The sequence below is a fragment of the Strix uralensis genome, chromosome 2 (genome assembly GCF_047716275.1).
Source record: "Strix uralensis isolate ZFMK-TIS-50842 chromosome 2, bStrUra1, whole genome shotgun sequence".
Lineage (NCBI taxonomy): Eukaryota > Metazoa > Chordata > Aves > Strigiformes > Strigidae > Strix > Strix uralensis.
In genome coordinates, this window is record NC_133973.1 from 106068094 (window position 1) to 106087584 (window position 19491).

General features: G+C 43.3%; 1 protein-coding gene across 6 annotated transcripts in view; it reads left to right on the forward strand.

The window, feature by feature from the left end:
- The first annotated feature begins 8399 nt into the window (after window positions 1–8399).
- LRCH1 (leucine rich repeats and calponin homology domain containing 1) overlaps window positions 8400–19491 on the forward strand; it is a 135458-nt gene continuing 124366 nt past the window's right edge. For all 6 annotated transcript variants that reach the window (XR_012627652.1, XR_012627654.1, XR_012627653.1 and 3 more), the window contains exon 1: window positions 8400–8830. Coding sequence is in view for 3 of the 6 variants with exons in the window: in XM_074859650.1 (XP_074715751.1) it covers window positions 8581–8830 (250 nt within the window). In the remaining 3 variants the exon portion in view is untranslated. The remainder of the gene's footprint in view (window positions 8831–19491) is intronic.

Sequence of the window (19491 nt, forward strand, 5' to 3'; positions counted from 1 at the left end):
ACAGGCTACTCCGTGTTTTACATATTAACAGAGATGTACAGATCACAGATGGGGGGATGGGTGGAAAATTTCTTTTCCTTCCCCTTCTCTCCACGTATGCTTCACTCAGCTCTGCCATTTCAGTGTTCTGCTCCTATTGTTAAAAATAGAGTATGAGGCATTAATTCTAAGAAAGCACTTGAAGGAATGAGGTGAGGGAGATGGCACAAACAAGACTGGTGGGGGAACAGAAAAGGACATTCAGGTAGGTGTCCTTGAATGGATGCACATTGAGAATATAAGGGGGTGTGCCCTCACTCATGGATTCTGTGTAAAGGTGAGCACCCTCCACTCCCATCAGCTTCTGCAGCAAGGGAGGACCTCTGGGCATCTCCCAGGAGCCAAACTGTTGTGACAAATTGGTCAGAGCACCACCCATCCCTGGGCACCTTCCTGGTCTCCACTAGATACAGGTTATGAAACCCTGCAGTTAACTGGATCGCCTTTAGTTTGCCATGCCTAAGACCAGGCTGTAACTCCACCTGCCAGCAGGAAGGAAAGCTAGCCTGCTGGGGGTGCGTTGCCCAGTCCCACAGTGTTTATCTGGAGGAAAAGGAGGAGATAAAGAGAGGAGTGCTGCCAGCCCAGCACTGCAAGAACCTGGACTTACCCCATGTCAACAATTTTTGAGCTGTCTTTTGCAGTCAGTCTTACTAGGAACACTGCATACTATTTCTTTTCAAAAGGAATCTATTCTTTCCAGTGTGCTCCTTTATGTTATGCATCTTACTTCACCGTATGCACTCAGTTGCCAAGCATAAACCTGTGTGTATGAAATATGATTTGATACGTATAATGCAAGGGATTCTGGCCAGTAGCTGTCTTCTTGCACAGTGTAGTGCAATGAGGTCTTCATTTGATGGGGATTTCCATCATTTTTTGCTTTAACAAAAATAAGAGGAACTTACCCTAAACAACAATCAGACTGAGATGCTCTTATATAATGGTGTGGTTTGGAAAGGGACAGGGACAAGGGACAGGTTACATGATGGTGTTTGGGGAGAGGCTGCTGTGTGAGAATCCTGCTCACCTCCCAGATGCTGCAAGCCTGTGATGCACTGCTGGGAAGTGCTTTCTATGCAGGTGGAGTAGCAAAGCCATACCTGGAAGACCAGTTCTCATCTCCTCTTCTCAGGTCCCTCTCTCAGCATACCCTCTGCACCCCAGCCCACCCTGTGCTGGTCTCCGGTGATCCAGTTCACAAGCTGGGAACTAATGTTAAGCGACTGTTCACAGGATGGAGGCTTTATTAGGTACTGGAGGAAGATGACAGCTCTAAAACAAGTGATGTATTCTGTAGCTAACTGGGAGTAAAATGACTCTAAAATATTGCTTATAAGCTTAATTAGTATAGAGCTATTATAGTTAATGTAGATGTGTTAGTGGCTTATGATGAAACATGCTGAGTCTTTGTTTTTCTCTCAAATAAACCAGCAAGTGTTATGTTTCTTGGTAGTTATGTCAAAATTATTGTTGTTGGAATGTTTAATATGAATTGCTGAATGCCTTGATCTTTATGAAAAGGGTGAGGACACTTAAATCGTAAACTTTGATCTTGACTTCTTGCTGCTCTTTTCAAGAGCTGTCCCATAGTACTTGCAGCATAGCAGACAAAGGACAAATGTGGATTTAAGTTACTTTTGAGAACCCCAGGACCTGCAAGTCTCTATCAGCTGGTCTAGCATCATGTACGAACTAGAAAAGAATTGAAGGCTCCTCTTAGACATGCATTTTCTCTGTAAGTGATGCAGCCCCTATTTCTTGAAATACAGAGTATACTGGGCATCCCCTTCCTAGTCCAGCACTTCCCTGGGCTGTGTATTAAGGCGACATTCCCCCATGGGCCAAAACTTGTGTCTCTGTAACACATACAGTCTGACTACCATGAAAAGTGTTTGAAACGAAGTGATTAAAACTGAGGGTCCGTGTGACTTTCTCTTCAACAAAATGTTGTATATTGGCATCCTTGCTGATTTTGGGGGGCTGTTAGGACATCCAAGGAGGAGGTTACTCTTTGCCAGTAAAAGCCTTATTCTGCTGGTGCTGTTATTGCAAATAACCCTTGCTTCAGTGGGCCTGGATGCCTGTTGAAAAGCAAAGATATCCCTTAGGGGTGAAATACCTTCTCGGTGAAGAAGTGCTGGTGGTTACAGGGATCCATATTTGTGTGTGTTATATCTGGCTGTTTTCATGTTCTTGGATACAACTCCCCATTCAGGAATCTCATGCATGCTTTTTCTTCCAGTGGCAGGCATCCGAACATCCTCTTTGCAATTCTACCTTCACACTTATTGCTGCCAGTCAATTGGTATCAGCAACACGGTTGGACTAAGTGGGGAAGAGACATAAACACAGCACTGGTCAACTAAAATTAGTTACCTGACTCAAGTCAGGTGAGTGGTTTGCAGCCACCAGGCTGGTGCTGGTTCATGGCTCTTCCTGAGTTCCCAGGTGTCTCAAGAACTTGTTTATACCAGAGAGTTGGTTTCTGTGGTTTGCAGGGAAAATATTTGGGCTTGTATACAGGTAAAGCTGTTCTTCCATTTCCACTGCAGCTTTTGGCTTTTAGGCCTTCACTTTCTCTGTATATATCACAAATGCTTAGCAGGCAGTATTCTTTTTGGTCCCAGTGTTTTTGCTGTTCATAACAGGAATATGAAGCATTTTACCTTCTGTCTTTCCCATAATCATGAACACGGGTCTTACAAAACCTTTGCCTTGTGTGCTCCACCTAGAAACCAGAGTTCAACTGCTTGGCTGACGTCTTCTATCTTCTTGCCTTTTCTGGATTTTGCAATAGACTGAGGACTCAGTGTTTTTGTTTCAATTCCATGTCTCCGTGCTAATAGTCTGCTACAGGTAGGAAATCAGGTTTGCGTAGTTTTTGTGCAACAGGCATATAAACTGTAGTATTTCAAGTGCATATACTGGAGGCATTGTGGGACTGCCAACAGTGTCTCTCTGTAAATGTTGTCTCATTGCTAGTGACAATAACCGATTGTCTTCTCTATTTTTATTAGAAGACGGGTTATTTCTTACTCTGATGGCTTCTTCCCCTACCAGATGCTGTTTCAAATTTTCACAAAGGCAAACTCCTGAAAGACATTCCTTCCCTAACTTAGGTACGTCTTTGTTCTACTGACCTGTGCTGCAAAAACCTACCACTCTTCCTGTTTCAAGCACAAGGCTCTCACCCCAGTTACAGTCCCCTGAATGTCCACCGAATCTTTGTTGAAGTTGTATTTCAACAGTAGACTCAAGGTAAGCGTGGGTGTAGTTACCAGTCTATCACATCGAATGTTTCAAAGAAACTCTGCCAGTTTACAACTGCTAACAGACTTTGACCTAAATTAGTATTTCAGGTATGGACATGTTACTATGTTGCCTTTAAATGCTTAGTCAGGTCAAGTGTTTCAGGGATACTAAGATTCATTTTGGTTTTAGTTTACCCTTAGGCCTATTTTCATGACCTCTAAGCTGAGAGCTGAGTTTTTGGTCACGATCTCTCACAGCTTCTGTCCTGTTGCATCTGTGTCTCTACAGCAGCATCGCTACCATGACAGTGAACCTTGCCAACATGTCTAGTGTACGTGGTGCCATTTGGGATTGATCTTGCAGCAATTGACTCCCACCATCACTCTGTGTGTGTTTTGAACCTGCCTACCCACTGGGTCTCAGGACACAGCAAGGGAGATGTTTTCCTGAGCTCCCAGTGCTTGCCATGATCAGTGACTGGGACCAAGAAGTGCTTCTTTGTCTGTAGCAACTAAATAATTCTGCTCCCTTATGTAGTGAACTTGCTTGGATCTATGTGAGGATGAACCTTGTCTGTCTTCTGAGCAATGACCATGCTGCTTACCTACCTTCTGAGCTCCTGCTTTATACATAAGCTTCCCCTCATCTCCTGCCTCCTATCAATTAATTGCTCTTTTCTTTTTCCCCTTTTTTATTCCTGAGTATTCTGTGAGGCAGGTGCTGTAGATGAATTTTTCTGAGCTATTTCCTGATATAGCTTCCCCGCCCTTCAAACTCTCCTCACCAGCTTTGCTGCAAAGGCAGCTGCAGTGCGTTGCCTGCTCCACACAGGCTACTCATTCTACTGATGCGTCTGGTATGAACCTCTTGTCTTAGGCATGCTGTGAGCAGGTTCAGGAGTCCATGGTTTAACTGAAAGGAGCATCTTTTGATCTGTGCCACCTGAAGCTTCAGTCTGCATTCTTTTTCTCTCAGAATTCATCTAATAATTTTCCTTATCCTGGTGCTGTTACGGTCATGCTACCATGTATAGGATGCATAATGTGGCCTTTCTGAGTTGACTGCTGTTTCGTGTAGCACTGAACAGAGGTAGCCTTGCAAGTTGATGCCCATGTTCTGTTTGGCATTTGACTAAGTGTTTGTGTGTTGTTTCTGGTCCATACCAGACAGCTAGTCCACCTGGGATATTCATGTGAAGAAGGCCTTGGTGTACCCTAACTGTGTATGAGCGACGCCATGCTATTGCTTCTTCAGGATCATCTTAAAGCACATGGAACATGAGGTAAATGTCTGTATGTTGAAGTAAAGTGAGGCTTTCCCACTCCATGCTGTGAAAGTCCCATGTTTAATACAGGACAGGTACTCCACACTGAGGTCATGTGCTACCTTGTGAGGCACCAGTTCCTTGCACCTAATCCCTCACCCAACTCTGATCTTCACAAGCCATGTGGGCCTTGTTATTTGCCTCTTTTTTGCCAATTTAGAGTCATAGAAATTCACTCTGAGACTGGAAGGCTCATGGTCTCCCTCAGCTACGGTACTTTCTATACATGTCTGATAGGATTTTTCTTGTCACAGCCATTATGCGTGACCCATTTTGCAGAACAGTCACCTTTGCAATCTTTTCCTTCTGCTACACCCATAAGTCTTCCTTCTGAATTCCTTCTCTCCTCTGCTACACTGAAGAGCATCCACTGTTTTCCTTCTAGAGTTAATTTTTAAGCTGCTCTAGGTCTCACTGAAGAGTCAGACAAATGCAAATACCATCACATAGGAAACGGGGAGATCGCATAGCTGGGGGCAAGGAATGGAAGGGCTGTTTGCAGTGACAGTTTGCCACTAGCTCAGTTTAGCTGCTGTGTTAGGCTGTACCCCCTCTGTGATCTGACCAAAGTCAATATATTGAGCATGACAATTTATATACATATGCATGGATAGGAAACTGATGCTGCTGTGATTGATCTTTTCTTTTTCTGTAGTGTTTCCAACTTCTAATTCTTTGTATCTATAGGAACGGAGTTAGATCTGGCACAGCACTCAGGCAGAGAAGAGAGAAAGTCAAGGCAACACAGCTTCAGTGGTATATATTTTTTTCCTCCGCAATCTTGATAATGTTAGCAACCTTCAAAGTACTACTTCCAGGAGTTTCTACACAGTATCTGATCAGCAGAGGTCATGCCCGCATTGCACCTCAGCTGCTCAAATCAAAAAGCAGTTTAAAACAGACTTGCTCGCTGATTATTGGTGTGTGCCCTTGCGTTGCTATAAGGGGGGACCTACATCTTTAACCCCTGCTAGACCATGTACCAGGGTAGTCCTAGCCTCTCTATATTGTAGCTGTCCTGATGTTGGGTGTCTTAAGGAGGAACACTGTGCTGACTTGTCTGCCTCTGCTAGCCACGGGCCCTTCATGCAAGCCCAATGGGGCAGCCAAGGTAGGCATACTGTGCCTGCTTGTGAGCAGGGGAACCTGATGGCTACTTGGCACCTTGGGTGCCTCCTGCAAAGGAGGATGAGTTGTCCTTCAAATGAAGCTGAGAAAGGTATTGCTGCTAGCCCTCCTTATGTGAAATGCTGTGAATCCAATCTGAGAATTAGCAGTACAGTGTGAAGACAATGAAGAGCAAAAGAACCTTCTTGTTTTTATCAAAATCAGCACTAGAAATCATTTTGTCTTACGGGAAGTGGGGGACGAAGGAACATGCTGTCCCATTGGTGAGAAAACTTACCAAACCTCACCAAAAGACAGGCCTGATACCTGACTTAAAGAGCTGATGCTGGAAGATGAATTCTGCAGATATGCTGTCTGAATGTTTAGTTCTATGTTACTAGTTTCAAAATAAAGTTCCATGATGTTGGGTAATTTAATACACAGATAATCTCCTGTGCAAAGTCATTCACTGAGTTATAAAACCTATGGTATTTCAGACTTCTTTAAGTGTAAAAGAATATAGTATCTAGTTCACTAAACTTGCATTTAAAAAATTTCCATTATAGGGGAAGCCTAGCAGTTGCTCTTAATCACAGTTTACTCATCTTGAACTACTGTTCATCAACACTTTTCTTTAAATCACTGAGAAGATGTAGCTATTCATCTGTTTCTTTATGTTTTCCAGCAGCAATGCAAAGATTGCATGCAAACTGGAATTAAGCCTTTTAACAAATTTAAAACATGCTGTGACTAGTGGAAATTTGTGGGAAAAACTATCTTAAAAACTCACCAACAAGCTTTGTCAAAAGTAATGTGGTATCTGGGCACAATTGTTGATGTGGTAACTGCTGATTTCCTCTTCAGCTAGGGGCTGTTCCAAGGAATGGTGTCAAGAATCGCTCTCTGGTGCACCCAAAATTTTCTCAAGCTGGTATGACACTGAATTTGTCATGCTGAAACCCAAGATCTCCTCATCAGACACAAAGAACTAGAAATTGTAGGTGTGAGGGGAGTTTGGACTGGAGTTTAAGATCAGGACCTATATTTTAGGTGCAGTATAAATGTACTTACAGCAAAATAATCCCCCTCCTACCCATCTACCATTACAACTCTTTCCTTAATGTAAAACAGCCTCTTTAAAAATGCTGTTGTGCTGCCTGCAACACTTCTGCAGTGACGTGATGTATATAAAACTACCATGAAAAATGCTGATACTGAGAGTGTACCTTCATTATAAAGAACAAGTTTTTAATGAATATTATGATTTTGTTATGTAAAAGATCTAACACCCTTTCTCCCTTTTGACGGGTGCTGTTTCCTGTTGTGACTGCTAAACTCGCTACAATCTCTCCTGTTTTTCAGAAACTGAGAGTTACTTCCTTGTGGCAATTCAGTCTTCTTTGTCCCTGTAGCACTCAGTGGTTGAACTTTCTGGAGCCAGGAAAGCTTTGCTTTAATGTCAGCCATTGATCACAACACAGTAAGGGAGTGAAACGGAATGGCCTGTAAAATACAGGTCATGGGTGATGATGTACAAGTCCTTTTTTAGCTTTGAACTCTGTAAACCCTGTGGAAACATGAGGCCTCACTCCTCTCCCACTCCCGGGCTCAGCTTTGCAAGGCTGCAGAAGGGGAGGGGGAAATAAACCAAAACCAACACCCTCACCCTCTCAGAAAGGTTATTCCACCGAAAATCAAACTGATCATGGTTCCTGTGCATGGTTTGTCACTCCACATCACACCTTCGAGGGTCTCTCTTTGTCAGACTGTCCCTGAGGGCCATGCACATGTATGAACCAGCCCCCGCGGAAGAAGCAAGTCACAGAAAAGCCTTCTGCAGGGCAGATGCTCCCCAGGGCCAAATTCAGTGGCAACAGCCACTGCAGCTTTTAATTTTCAAATGAGGCCTGCTGCCTGAGCACATGCATGCTTGCCTGCATGCGTGCACGGTGGTTTCACGCCACCCAGCCACAAATTGCTGCGCATCCAGCCCCCGAGCCTGGTGGCACGGTTAGCGTGGTGAGCAGCTTCGGTGGATGCCAGGAGAAGGGGTCAAAGTAGGTGCTGGGCAGACCTTGCAGGCTAGCCTTTGCAAGGGAAGGCGGTGGGGAATGTTGTGACAAAGGCACAGGAGGCTGAGGGGAGACCTCATTGCCCTCTACAACTACCTGAAAGGAGGTTGCAGAGAGATGGGGGTGAGTCTCTTTAACCAAGTAACAAGTGTTAGGACAAGAGGGAATGGCCTCAAGTTGTGCCAGGGAAGGTTTAGACTGGATAATAGGAAGTGTTTCTTTACAGAACATGTTGTTAGGCGTTGGAATGAGCTGCCCAGGGAGGTGGTGGAGTCCCCATCCCTGGAGGTGTTTAAGAGTAGGGTCGACATAGCGCTGAGGGATATGGTGCAGTTGGGAACTGTTACTGTTGGGTTGACGGTTGGACTGGATGGTCTTCGAGGTCTTTTCCAACCTCGACAACCCCGTGGCTCCGTGGCTGCTCTCCCTTCCCTCCCGCACCGCCGGGCAGCGCTTCCGGCAGCAGGAGCCGCGAGGCCGGGACGCGCCACCGTTAGGGGGCGCCGCAGTGCCCCACCCCGCGCACCGCCCGAGGGCGCGGTGTCGGGGCGGGGAAGAGGGGGGGTGGAAGGGGGCGGTGGTGGGGCTGGGCATGCGCAGTGGGGCGCGCCTCGCCCGGGCCGTTCGCCTCCGCCTCCTGCCTGCGCTGCCGCTCCCCCTCCCCTTCACGGCGGCGGCGCCGCCACCACAGCGAGCGGGAGGAGGAGGAGGAGAAGGGTGAGAGGGAGGCAGGTCCGGCGGCCCTCTCGGGTACCCCCAGCGGCGAGGCGGGCGAGGGGAAAGATGGCGACGCTGGGAGGCGAGTCGCAGCCCTTCCCCGCCGCGGCTCTGGCGGCGGCAACGGCCGGGGTGGGCGGCGGCGGCGGCGGCAGCGGGTCGCTGGGTTTGCAGGCGCCGCTGAACCGCGGTCTGGAGCGGGCGCTGGAGGAGGCGGCGCACTCCGGGGGGCTCAACCTGAGCGGCAGAAAGCTGAAGGAGTTCCCGCGCAGCGCCGCCGCCCTCAGCCACGACCTCTCCGATACGGTCCGGGCAGGTGAGGCTAAGCGAGGAGCCGGGGGCGTGGAGGGAGGGGGCGGCCGGCGCCGGTATCCGCCTGAGGGGGCGAGGAGGGGGGAGGAAGGTGGGTCCCCCGGCGATTTAATTGCGATTTAATCGCCGGGGGACCTCCCTTCCACCTCTCTCTCCGCATCCTAGTGCCCCCCAACCTCCTTGCGAGGAGGACACCCACTCCCCACCCTTTCACTCAACCTCCGTGGCATGAGGCATTCACCCTCCCCTGGGCCCGTCCCCACACGGAAACCGAGCCCGCTCCCAGCTCTCTGTGGACCCTGTGCTTTCTTTATTGTCCCCCACCTTGGTGTAGGAGGTAGGTGTTCGCTCCCATATGGCTGGATCGCTGCACACCCGCCTCCCCCCCGCCCCGCCCCGCCCGAATTTGGTGAGGCAGAGCTGCCTCTTCCGTGGCACACTGGGGGAGTGTGTGTGGGGGGATTCTTGCGCGCACCTGTCTTCTTCCCCCTCTGGGGACTGTGTCCCCCTCTGGGGACTTTGCCACCTGACCGCTGAGGTTTGAGGTGGCAACCAGCCCACCCTTGAATCGGTTTCGTGAGGAATGCATACGCTTGTCAGGTTGGATGTCTGCTTCTTCCATCCTGCTGCATATAGGTGGACCCACCTGGCATGGATGGGATGCATGTCCACATTAGGACACTCATGTGCCTCTAAACATCTCACTTATCTGCACGCCACAGATGGAGACATGTCGGTATGAACACTCTTGGTCTGTGGCTACCCCAGAGAGCATGCAACCTTTCACAAATGCCTCTTATCTGACGCTGGGGTTGACATCCACCCTTGTATCCTTACAGTCATGTAGCCATGGTTCCAGCTCTGTATGCAATGCTGTCTTCCAAGCCATGTAGAGAGAAATCCCTGTCTTAACAGGCACTGTCCATATTTTACATCATTACATAAATCTGCAGAGGGGCAGGCCTGACAACCCTGCAGGCAGGAGGGGTGAGGGGAGGTGTGTCTAGTCTGCATTTACTTTGCCCTCACACCCTCCTTCCGACATGAAGAAAGGCACACTTGTTTCTTGCCTAAGGAGGCTGACCCCCACAAGGGTCATGTCCGTTTACCTGCTCCTGTTTGTGCCAGGAGTTCTTTACATAGCATCACTAGGTAGAACAGTGCAAACCCTCACTAGAAGAATATATTAGTGTATTCTGAAGATGATCTTTAGTGTACTACCTCCACAGGCACTTTTGTGTCCCCATTTGCCTGCTGAAGATAGTTGTGTTGTAACAGCAAAGGAACAGACAAGTAGACACTTGTTCTTGTCCCACAAAACAGCAGGTGCTATACCTTCATGCAAACATGTGATAACATGAACCTAAATCCTCTACTACTCTTGCACATGAGGGTATTTATGCCTTCCTGTATGTGGAAACATGCATGCTGACTGCATACTTTTATTTATCCCAGCTGTAAGGAACAGAGTAATGTCTCGGATGCATGGTAGACATCATATGTAATTGTTATTTAGCTCTGTCACTTGTTTGCTGTTGCTGAATGCATTTCACAGCAGTCTGTATGAACACCTGTATCATCATATCAATAAAAGAGAAATATGAAGGAAACTTGATGAATGAAGCTGCCATGAATTGGTAGCATGAATTGTCATGCTAACCATTAACTGACTTGGTGACAGATGTGAAAGGGCTAAGGCATGATAGTGGAACTGTATGCAGTGAGAAGAATGACTTTGAGCTCATCTCCACAAGCAAAATATTTTCTCTTTTTCTTTTCTAAAGTTGTAGTCTAATGAAGACATGCTGTGATAGAAGTAGTCTGGAAGTCCAGAAAGTTAACTTGTTTGGTTTGACATAATATTGATCCAAACTGTCGGAAAACAGAATTTTGTACTGGAAAAAAAATTGTTTGATTGGCTGTGATTACATGTTAGTATTTGTATATTATGTAAATATGTTCTGTACAAGCATGAGTTGTGTGTTGTATGTATAGATAGTACATGCTTGTTACATGCTTACTTGTTCTACTAAGTTTTCTATTCAGAGGATACCTCAGGAAAAAAGTAGTCTTTGCCTTCAAGCGTTAATGTTCTTTTGTCAGAGTTTACATAGAAGACGTTCAATATGAAATTAAATGTAGAATGGGATTTTCATTCTCGTTTTGTTTGGTGTAAACAGCAGTGCAGAGCAGCCCATGTCTCAGTCTTGCAACAACAGCAGCCCTTTTTTTCTTGTCCCCTTTTAGGAGAACCATGTGTTAATCTATAGTTACTTTATATTTTTTGTTTGTAACAGTGTGTTTAACTGTTTAATGGGAATTGTTTGCCTTATGAGTTAAGTCCTATGTTGATGTATTTCAGAAAAATCTGTGTTCCTTTTCACTTGTTACGTTACATAAGTAGAATATATAAACAGAAGAGACACTTGGCTTAAGCCCAGATTTCTGAAGCTCTTGGGGCAAACTCTTGATGGGAATTTTCTCTCTCGCTTCCTCTCCATAAATGTGCATAGTATAAAAACAGTACTTTGTTGTACAACTTGGACTATGTCCTTGCAATGAGTGACTTTTGCTTTTGGATTTGATGTGCAGACATGTCTCTGAAGGCCTGAAACTTTGGTGTTTGGGGTAGGGGTAGCCTTTCACTGTTAAAGCTTTTTTGCTAACGAGGGCTAATCTCACTAAAAAACAAAGACAGTCCTTGGTTTAGAGAAGACTAGTCTGGGGGTTTGAGTTGAGATCTGAGGAGCAGGGGCTTTCCAGAAAACTGAACTGTGTCTGCATCTTGACAGCATTTTAGCATTAGATACTGACAGTATTTTTGGATTCAGAAAATGATGGTCTGCAGCTACTTTCAAGTAAAATATTGTCAAGCCTGTTTTCTAGAAAAGTTCTTAATGCTTTAGGTAGGTCTGAGGAAGACAGAAGTGTTAAACTTTAAATTCTCTGTTCACACATTTATTTTTTTCCTGTAGTTAGAAGTCAGATTTTATATAGCAATTCATACACTTATGAAAGGGATGTAGCTTGATTGCTTTTAATAGCTGGGACTGAATGGTTTGACTTTTCTAGTTCCTACTGCAGTTACATTCCATAGTAACTGTAGAGGCTTAACTATACTTGTAGCTTTCTATTTGTGCAGCTTCTTGGTATGCCTTTTCTTCTGTGACTTTTGACTGTACTGAATACATCTTGCTTATAGAGAGATGATAGGACATTTCTTCCTCAGTCTTTGAAAGTTTTGCTCAAGAGCTGAGTGACCTGGTCAGATGAACTTTCAGGCAGTTTCTTTGCACACAGAAGGGAGTTTGCATGGTGTGTAGTACTGTTAGAAGAAAATAAAACCTCGATGTATCTTGAGTTTAGTCAGATGTTTTAAACCACATCAGTGTGGATGCATTGCAAAAAACGTTTCAAAAATAATAAATGCTATTCTTATCACTTTTATTACAGGCTGGGTTATACAGAAGACAGTCGCACAGTAATCACATAGTTCTTAAGTAATAGTATGCAATTATATTCCTCAAAACCACTGGGAATGCTGCAAGCATGTTAGTTTATAAAAGAGGAATAAAAAGCCCCAAAGCTGTTACTTAAATGTGTAACCATGACTGCCTGTATCACTTCAACCGCTTTCTGTAGGCTTTGGCTGTATTTCTGAAGACAGATCCTTTTCTGGTGAATACCTGTTTCATCCATTTCTGTTGTGTGAGCTAGGCACACAAGGAAGGATTACTTGCTGCTACTTGTGATGACATGGGAGAGAAGCAAGTATTTTTGTTTTTAATCAGGTATTAGATTGTTTGAAGAGAAATAAAAATTGAAGTATTTGATTGCTAGTTTGGACAGTATGAAATTTTGGAAGGAATATGTATTTATTTTTTAGAATGCTCACTAGACAAAAGAACTCCTACCTGCTGTTTTTTAAATGTTTATAAATGGACTGTGCTTGCCAGACAATGCTGTGTTGAAGATACCTTAGCCTGGCAGCATCTTTGAAATAGTTGTTTGGACTGTAAAATTACAGATTTGTTTTCAAGATGGTCCAAAAGTCACACTGTCACCTGAACAACTAGCTGAGAACCTGTAGAGTTTTATTTTTAGCTTTTGGGGCACCTTAGTTTGAGTTTTGACATCTAAGTGCTTCCTATGGGATCATGTAAAGGAACAAAAAATTGATGAAGTTACAAGTTGTTTTCCATCACAGTTAAGTCCAGAAATGCATTTGTTTGTACCCAACAGTTGGAAGGTCTTTCTGCTTATCTTTCTGCAAAAATAATTTCTTGTTTTGGGGACTGGTACTGGTTCAGGTAAAATATCAGTCCTCTTTGCTAATCATAATTATAACAATAATAAAAAAATCTAATTTCCACTTTTTTTAAAAAATAAACAACTATGTGGATGGGGCTCTGAGCAACCTGATCACTAGTTGAAGATGTCCCTTCTTATTGCAGGGGGATTGGTCTAGATGACCTTTAAAAGGTCCCTTCCAACCCAAGGATTCTATGATATGTATATTAGATTGCCATAATTTATTCTCACTGATTTTCTCCAACACCTTTATTAATGTAATTCACTTCTGAGAATTCTCCTAATTATAGCAGTAGATGTGCATTTGGTTCTACTTACTATAAATGCAGATTGTACTGGGAAGGACATCACAGATACAGACTACTTTGTGCTACTGCACACTTTCATGAACCAAAAATGACTGTCAAACAGACTCTTGTTTAGAATTTGGTTATTATTTGGTCACTAGGGAAAAAAGAGATTTGATATGCCCCTCTCCTTTTGAGAATTTTCTCTGATAATTGCTGCTTTGAATCATTCATCATCTTGAGTTCACATTTTGATTACATTGTGGGTTTTTTGGATGAGGCTTCTTGAGAACCTTTCATTTTGCTCATTTTATCCAAACTCAAATCAATAAAAATAACATCTTTAATTATAAAGCTTAAAAAAAAGAATAAAACTCTGTTTCTTCTTTATGTTCAATAGTCAGTCCCTTCCTACAGCCTTCCGGTGTTGATTTGAAGATTTCTAACCTTACTTATTCTGTCTCTTACACAAGTAATATTCTAAGTGTATCAGGACAGGGAGAGAGGAGGAAATTTGTTTGTTTATTCTCACAAATGAATTGAATATTACCCTGCAGCCAAAACTCTTTTGTTTTGGGATGTAATTATTTTTTGAGATTACTACATAAGGTGTCTTTATATCAAGGCTAAAAAAATAAGATAAATCCATCATTATTATTTACCCAGCAGTATAAGTAACATTGTTATGTATCCAAGAGTATCCAACACCACTTCATAATGTGTTCTGTTTGAATATCTCTGTGTTGACTTATTCTGGTTTCTTTTTTTTTCTGATAAGCAATGCTTCATGAAAGAGCTTTATCAAGCTAAATGAATTTTTTAGAAGCATAGACATGCTTAGCAACTTATAACTGCCGAATACCCTTTAAAGCCCTTTGGTCCTTTTTTTCTTTTTCTTCCCTGAGTCTGAGTATGTCCTTGCTTGTACATCATATAAACATCAAGGCTATTGACTCCTGTTGAAAAGAGTCTATTAGTTGCTTTGCTACATAAGAGTCTAGTCAGTTGTGCTTTTGAAAGTTACCTCTTTTGTCTGGAGATTTATGCCTCCATAGCTGAAATGCAGTCAGTGACTTTGCAGGTGCTGTTAGGCTCTTCTCAGCACAAATAAAGTGAATTGGCTCAGAGTGCCTTTTGTTGCATGAAACAAATTAGGAGTACTCAATTGCCTGGCTACTGCCTCAAAATGTGGCTTGAGCAGATTAATGACTTTCTACCATGGACTCCATGTGTGCGAGTATGCATGTGTGCCCATCTCCTTCCCCAGTGTGGGTTTAGTTTGTTTCTTTTTTGGCTGGCTTGCTTTGTTTGTAGAGAAACTTCAAAACTAGTGCAAGGGCTAAGAGGTAGGAGAGATGACAGCCTAGAAATCACATGATAGGAGGGAGGGTGAAACCTTTCGGTTTCAGCAGGAGTAAGTGCAGCTGTTTATTGAACCTTTACCCTTAAAGTTAACTTCTAATTTAGGGTGGCTGTTTAAAAACCAGCTCTTTCTAGAATTGCCAAAGCCATGTTTGGCCATGCTGTGCACGTAAATGGTTGAAAACTGATTGCTTTTGTACAAATGTTGTCACTTTGTTTGCCCTTGACCCATCTGCCTTGGTGTATTGGGTTTGTGTGGCAAGGTTTTGATAGTGGGGGCTCTACAGAGGTGACTTCTATGAGAATCTACTGGAGGCTTCCCCCATGTCCAATAGAGCCAATGCCAGATGGCTACAAGACAGACCTGCTGCTGGCCAAGGCTGAGCCCGTCAGCGATGGTGGTAGTGCCTCTGGGATAACGTATTTAAGAAGGGGGGAAAAAAGCCACATGTGCAATAGAAACTGCAGCTGAGAGAGAGGAGTGAGAACATGTGAGAGCAACGACTCTACAGACACCAAGGTCAGTGAAGAAGGAGGGGCAGAGGTGCTCCAGACACCAGAGCAGAGATTCCCCTGCAGCCCCTGGTGCAGCCCATGGTGAGGCAGGCTGTGCCCCTGCAGCCCACGGAGGTTAACGGGGGAGCAGATTTCCACCTGCAGCCCGGGGAGGACCCCACACCGGAGCAGGTGGATGCACCCGAAGGAGGCTGTGAGCCTGTGGAAAGCCCACACTGGAGCAGGCTCCTGGCAGGAGCTGTGGACCTGTGGAGAGAGGAGCCCACGCTGGAGCAGCCTGTTCCTGAAAGACTGAACCCTGTGGGAGGGACCCATGCTGGAGCAGTTCGTGAAGAGCTGCAGCCCATGGGAAGGACTCATGTTGGAGAAGTTCATGGAGAACTGTCTCCTGTGAGAAGGACCCCATGCTGGAGCAGGGGAAGAGTGTGAGGAGTCCTCCCCCTGAGGAAGAAGGAGTGGAAGAGACAACCTGTGATGAACTGACCAGAGCCCCCATTCCCTGTCCCCCTGCACTGCTCGGGAGGACGAGGTAGAGGAAATCGGGAATAAAGTTGAGCCTGGGAAGAAGGGAAGGGTGGAGGGAAGGTGTTTTTAAGATTTGGTTTTATTTCTCATTACTCTTCTCTGATTTGATTGGCAGTAGATTAATTTCCCCAGGTCAAGTCTGTTTTGTCCATGCCAGTAATCAGTGAATGATTGTCATGTCCCTGATCTCTCCCTGTCCTTATCTCAACGCATGAGCCTTTTGTTATATTTTCACTCCCTTGTCCAGCTGAGGAGGAGAGTGATAGAGTGGGCACCTGGTGTCCAGCCAGGGTCAACCCACCACAGTTGGAAAAGACTGACTCAGAGCTCAAAAAGTTCTTTTATGGTAGTAGAGGTGCTACAGGTTCCTTTTCAAATGCTTCTAGCTGAACAACTTTGTTTTTGAAGATCCACTCACATGTGATCACAGGACTCATGGGGAGGTAGAAGCCAAATATCCCTACGTGGTTTGTGAGCCTCCTTTTCTTCCTTCCTCTGGTCTGTTTCTTTTGTGTCTTCGTCACAAAAGACATCTTGGCTTAGACATCTGTAAATCAAGAGAGACGGTGTGAATCTTAATACAGTTACTATACGTAGAGTTTTGCAAGGGGAAGAGACCAGGGTAGAATCTGCTGTGACAAAGTAGAATGACTATTTGCCCAGTAGAACCATGACTTGGAAGAGGGAAGGGGCAAATGCCAGTGTAATACAGGTTTGAACAAGAAAATGTATAGAAAGAAGATAGTATTTAAAGGCAGAAGTGTCATACAAAGTGAGTGAAAATTTATGAAGTACTGAGTGAAAATATGTGAAGTGGTGGGAGTGAAAGAAGGGAAAGGATTATAAGCAGGAGGGTGAGTTGTATGTTCTTGGTTGAGTGTAACGGCTTGGGATACTTTTCCGATATTTGTAAAACCGAGAAAAAATGTTTTTTTCGAGCAGTTACGTTAATGATGATGATTCGAATTTTTGTGAACAGAGAATTAGATAAACATGGAGAAAATTTTTTGACTCTAATATGACATTGACAGGCTTTATGCTACAAATAGTAGTTTAAAATTCATACTTTAAAAGATCAACTATTGAATGTAAGTTTGGGAAGCTTAGCAACCATTTGCCTGCAGAGGGAAAAACCAGTGACATTTTTGCTGCTTACAGAGTTGCAAGAGCAACTGAGACAGAGGGACTGATGTTTTGCATATCAGAATGAGCATTCAAGGAAGGATGAGTAACTTTCCCAGGCCACCATCTGTTCATTCTGCCTGCCCTGTTCTTGCTGGCTCTGTTAGTAAACATCTACTAGATTTGTGAGCATTCCCAAGCTGGTTAGATCCCTAACTCACAATTAAAATCAATATGATTTAAATGATTTAAATGGCACTTCTGAAACCAGAGAGGTATCCTTAATGTGTTCTGTCGAGACCAGAATTATGAAAATAGCATACCCATTTATTGTTCTCCGGTGTGTAACACTGAAAGATCCAGAAATGTTATCACCATATTCTGTGTGCAGATCTCTGTCAAAAGTGGAAATGGGTGTTATGTCTCCTGGCTTCTGACTGCTCTCTGCTGACCATATTTTGCAAGGCGTAATATACACATCAGAGTAGTTCTTTGGAAAGGTACTGAGGAGTTAAGCCTCTGGAGGAATAATTACTTTCTGCTAAATTTGTGGGTAGATGCATCCTTATGGGAGGAGTTCAGCTCTAAAATTCTAGGAGGAGTTCAGCTCTAAAATTCTAACGCTTCTCCCCAGGCTTTTTTCCCTAAGGGTGTCTTGCTGGCCAGCTTGCCTTTTTATCCATTTCTTTCCTTGTATGGTGCAGAACACCATAATATCTGTAAACCTCCTAACCATTTAAAAATAGAAATAACAATAACAGTCTTACATCCTTCTATCCCAGTCCGTAGGAGAAATATTTTTGAAGAAAAAAATAAGTCAAAACTTGTGAGACGATGATCTTGGCAAAGCCAAATGAGAGTTAGTTTTGAATTTAATTTGGAGCCTGAGGTTTCCACTTACTTTTGAAGCTGCATGAAATGTTTCATGTTCAGCTGAGCTTGTGGGAATTCTGACTTCTTTAGTTAAAAGCTAGCTGATAATTTTATGATGCCAATGAGAGGTAGCTCTTCTAGGTATGGTTAGAGAAGTTACTGGAGTAGCTGGAAGTTTTGCATATCAGAATAGAGTTCTTGAATTGATCTTTGTGAGAAGCAGAACAAGAGCAAAACAGCTGAGCACCATGTTAACAATGACCTGTGCTGCTGAATGGATAAAGCTTTTATGTTGGTTTTCTGTAGCTGTGTGATTTTATTCCTTGGTGTGAGTTGCAGTAATTGTAATACTGAGTCTGGAGGATGCAAATTTGTACAGGTGGTTTTCTTTCTTTTTCTTGGTTTGGAAATACTGTTTGTGGAATAGAGGGAATTACTTGTACTGAAAAAATAGGAAAATTTGTCGGAAGATATTTGTTGGTCTGTTACCTTTTCAGTTTTTCAATAGATTAATTTATTGAAATACACCAGATGCTTTCACGTAAAAATTGCAGATGTTGTAAAGATTATATGTTTTGTGTCTCTTCAATTGTTTCTGCACTCTTCTTGATAATCCTTCCTTTTTGAAGTGGGTGTTGCCAATACCAGGGTAGACTTGAAACACCTGCTTTAAAACCAACTTTATTTCTTTCTAAAACTGCAGTGCTGTAAAATGCCAGATTGGTAACAGATTGAATTTCTAATTGTTGGAATTAACTATATAGACTAGTTAGGTGTTTTTTACTGATGCAGCCCTATAGATACTTCTTTCTGGTAGAAGGAGACATTGCTGGGACAGCTGATTAACATGTAGGTGGAGGATTTAAGGTAAATTATTTTTTGAATTAAAGAAACTAAATTCAGCAAAAAAAATCTTGGAAATATATTTAAATATGGCATATGCCTTTATACTGTAGATTATATTATAAAGTAGTATGTTTCAAAAGTAGCAAAGTAACTACAAATGACAATTTCACTTTGAATTATTGTGTGTATACAGATGTCAGGGTTTCTTAACATCTAAAGTCTGCATCTTTGGTTGCATTATTTGCAGAGGCATCATTCCTTTGTAGCACTACATTAGACAGTCAAAAAGTAAAAATGAAAAAATCAAATGAAAAATAAAAAAGCCTCCACACTTAAATGTGAAGAGAAAAGCATGAATGACAAGTTGGATCTATTGTTTGGTGAACAGAAGGAAACAGGTTCATAAAATGGGTGCAGAAAGATAAATAGGTCATCACTGAAACTGATGCAGAAGTTTTGGAAAATGGGCAAGAAATAGGGTGGGAAAAGAAAATTGAATCAGAGGTTAATCAGAGGAAAGATGTGGAACAGAATACACCCTTGGATGAGGCTTACAGGAAGTAAGACAAGATACCAAAAATATAAATAAAACAGTTCATGTGTAGTAAGAACCTCGTGTCAGAAATTAAAGATAGTGAAATAGCTATCATGGTAAGTGAATTTATTATTAAAATGACTTTTTTTTTTTTACTGTTTGAGCTTTTAACTGTTTATAAATTTAGTGACAGGAGAAATAGGTGGTAAAAGTATTGAATACTTGATAGGTTGTACCATTGCCGTTGTTATGTTACTATATTTTGAGAATAGTGAGGCCTAGTGGAAT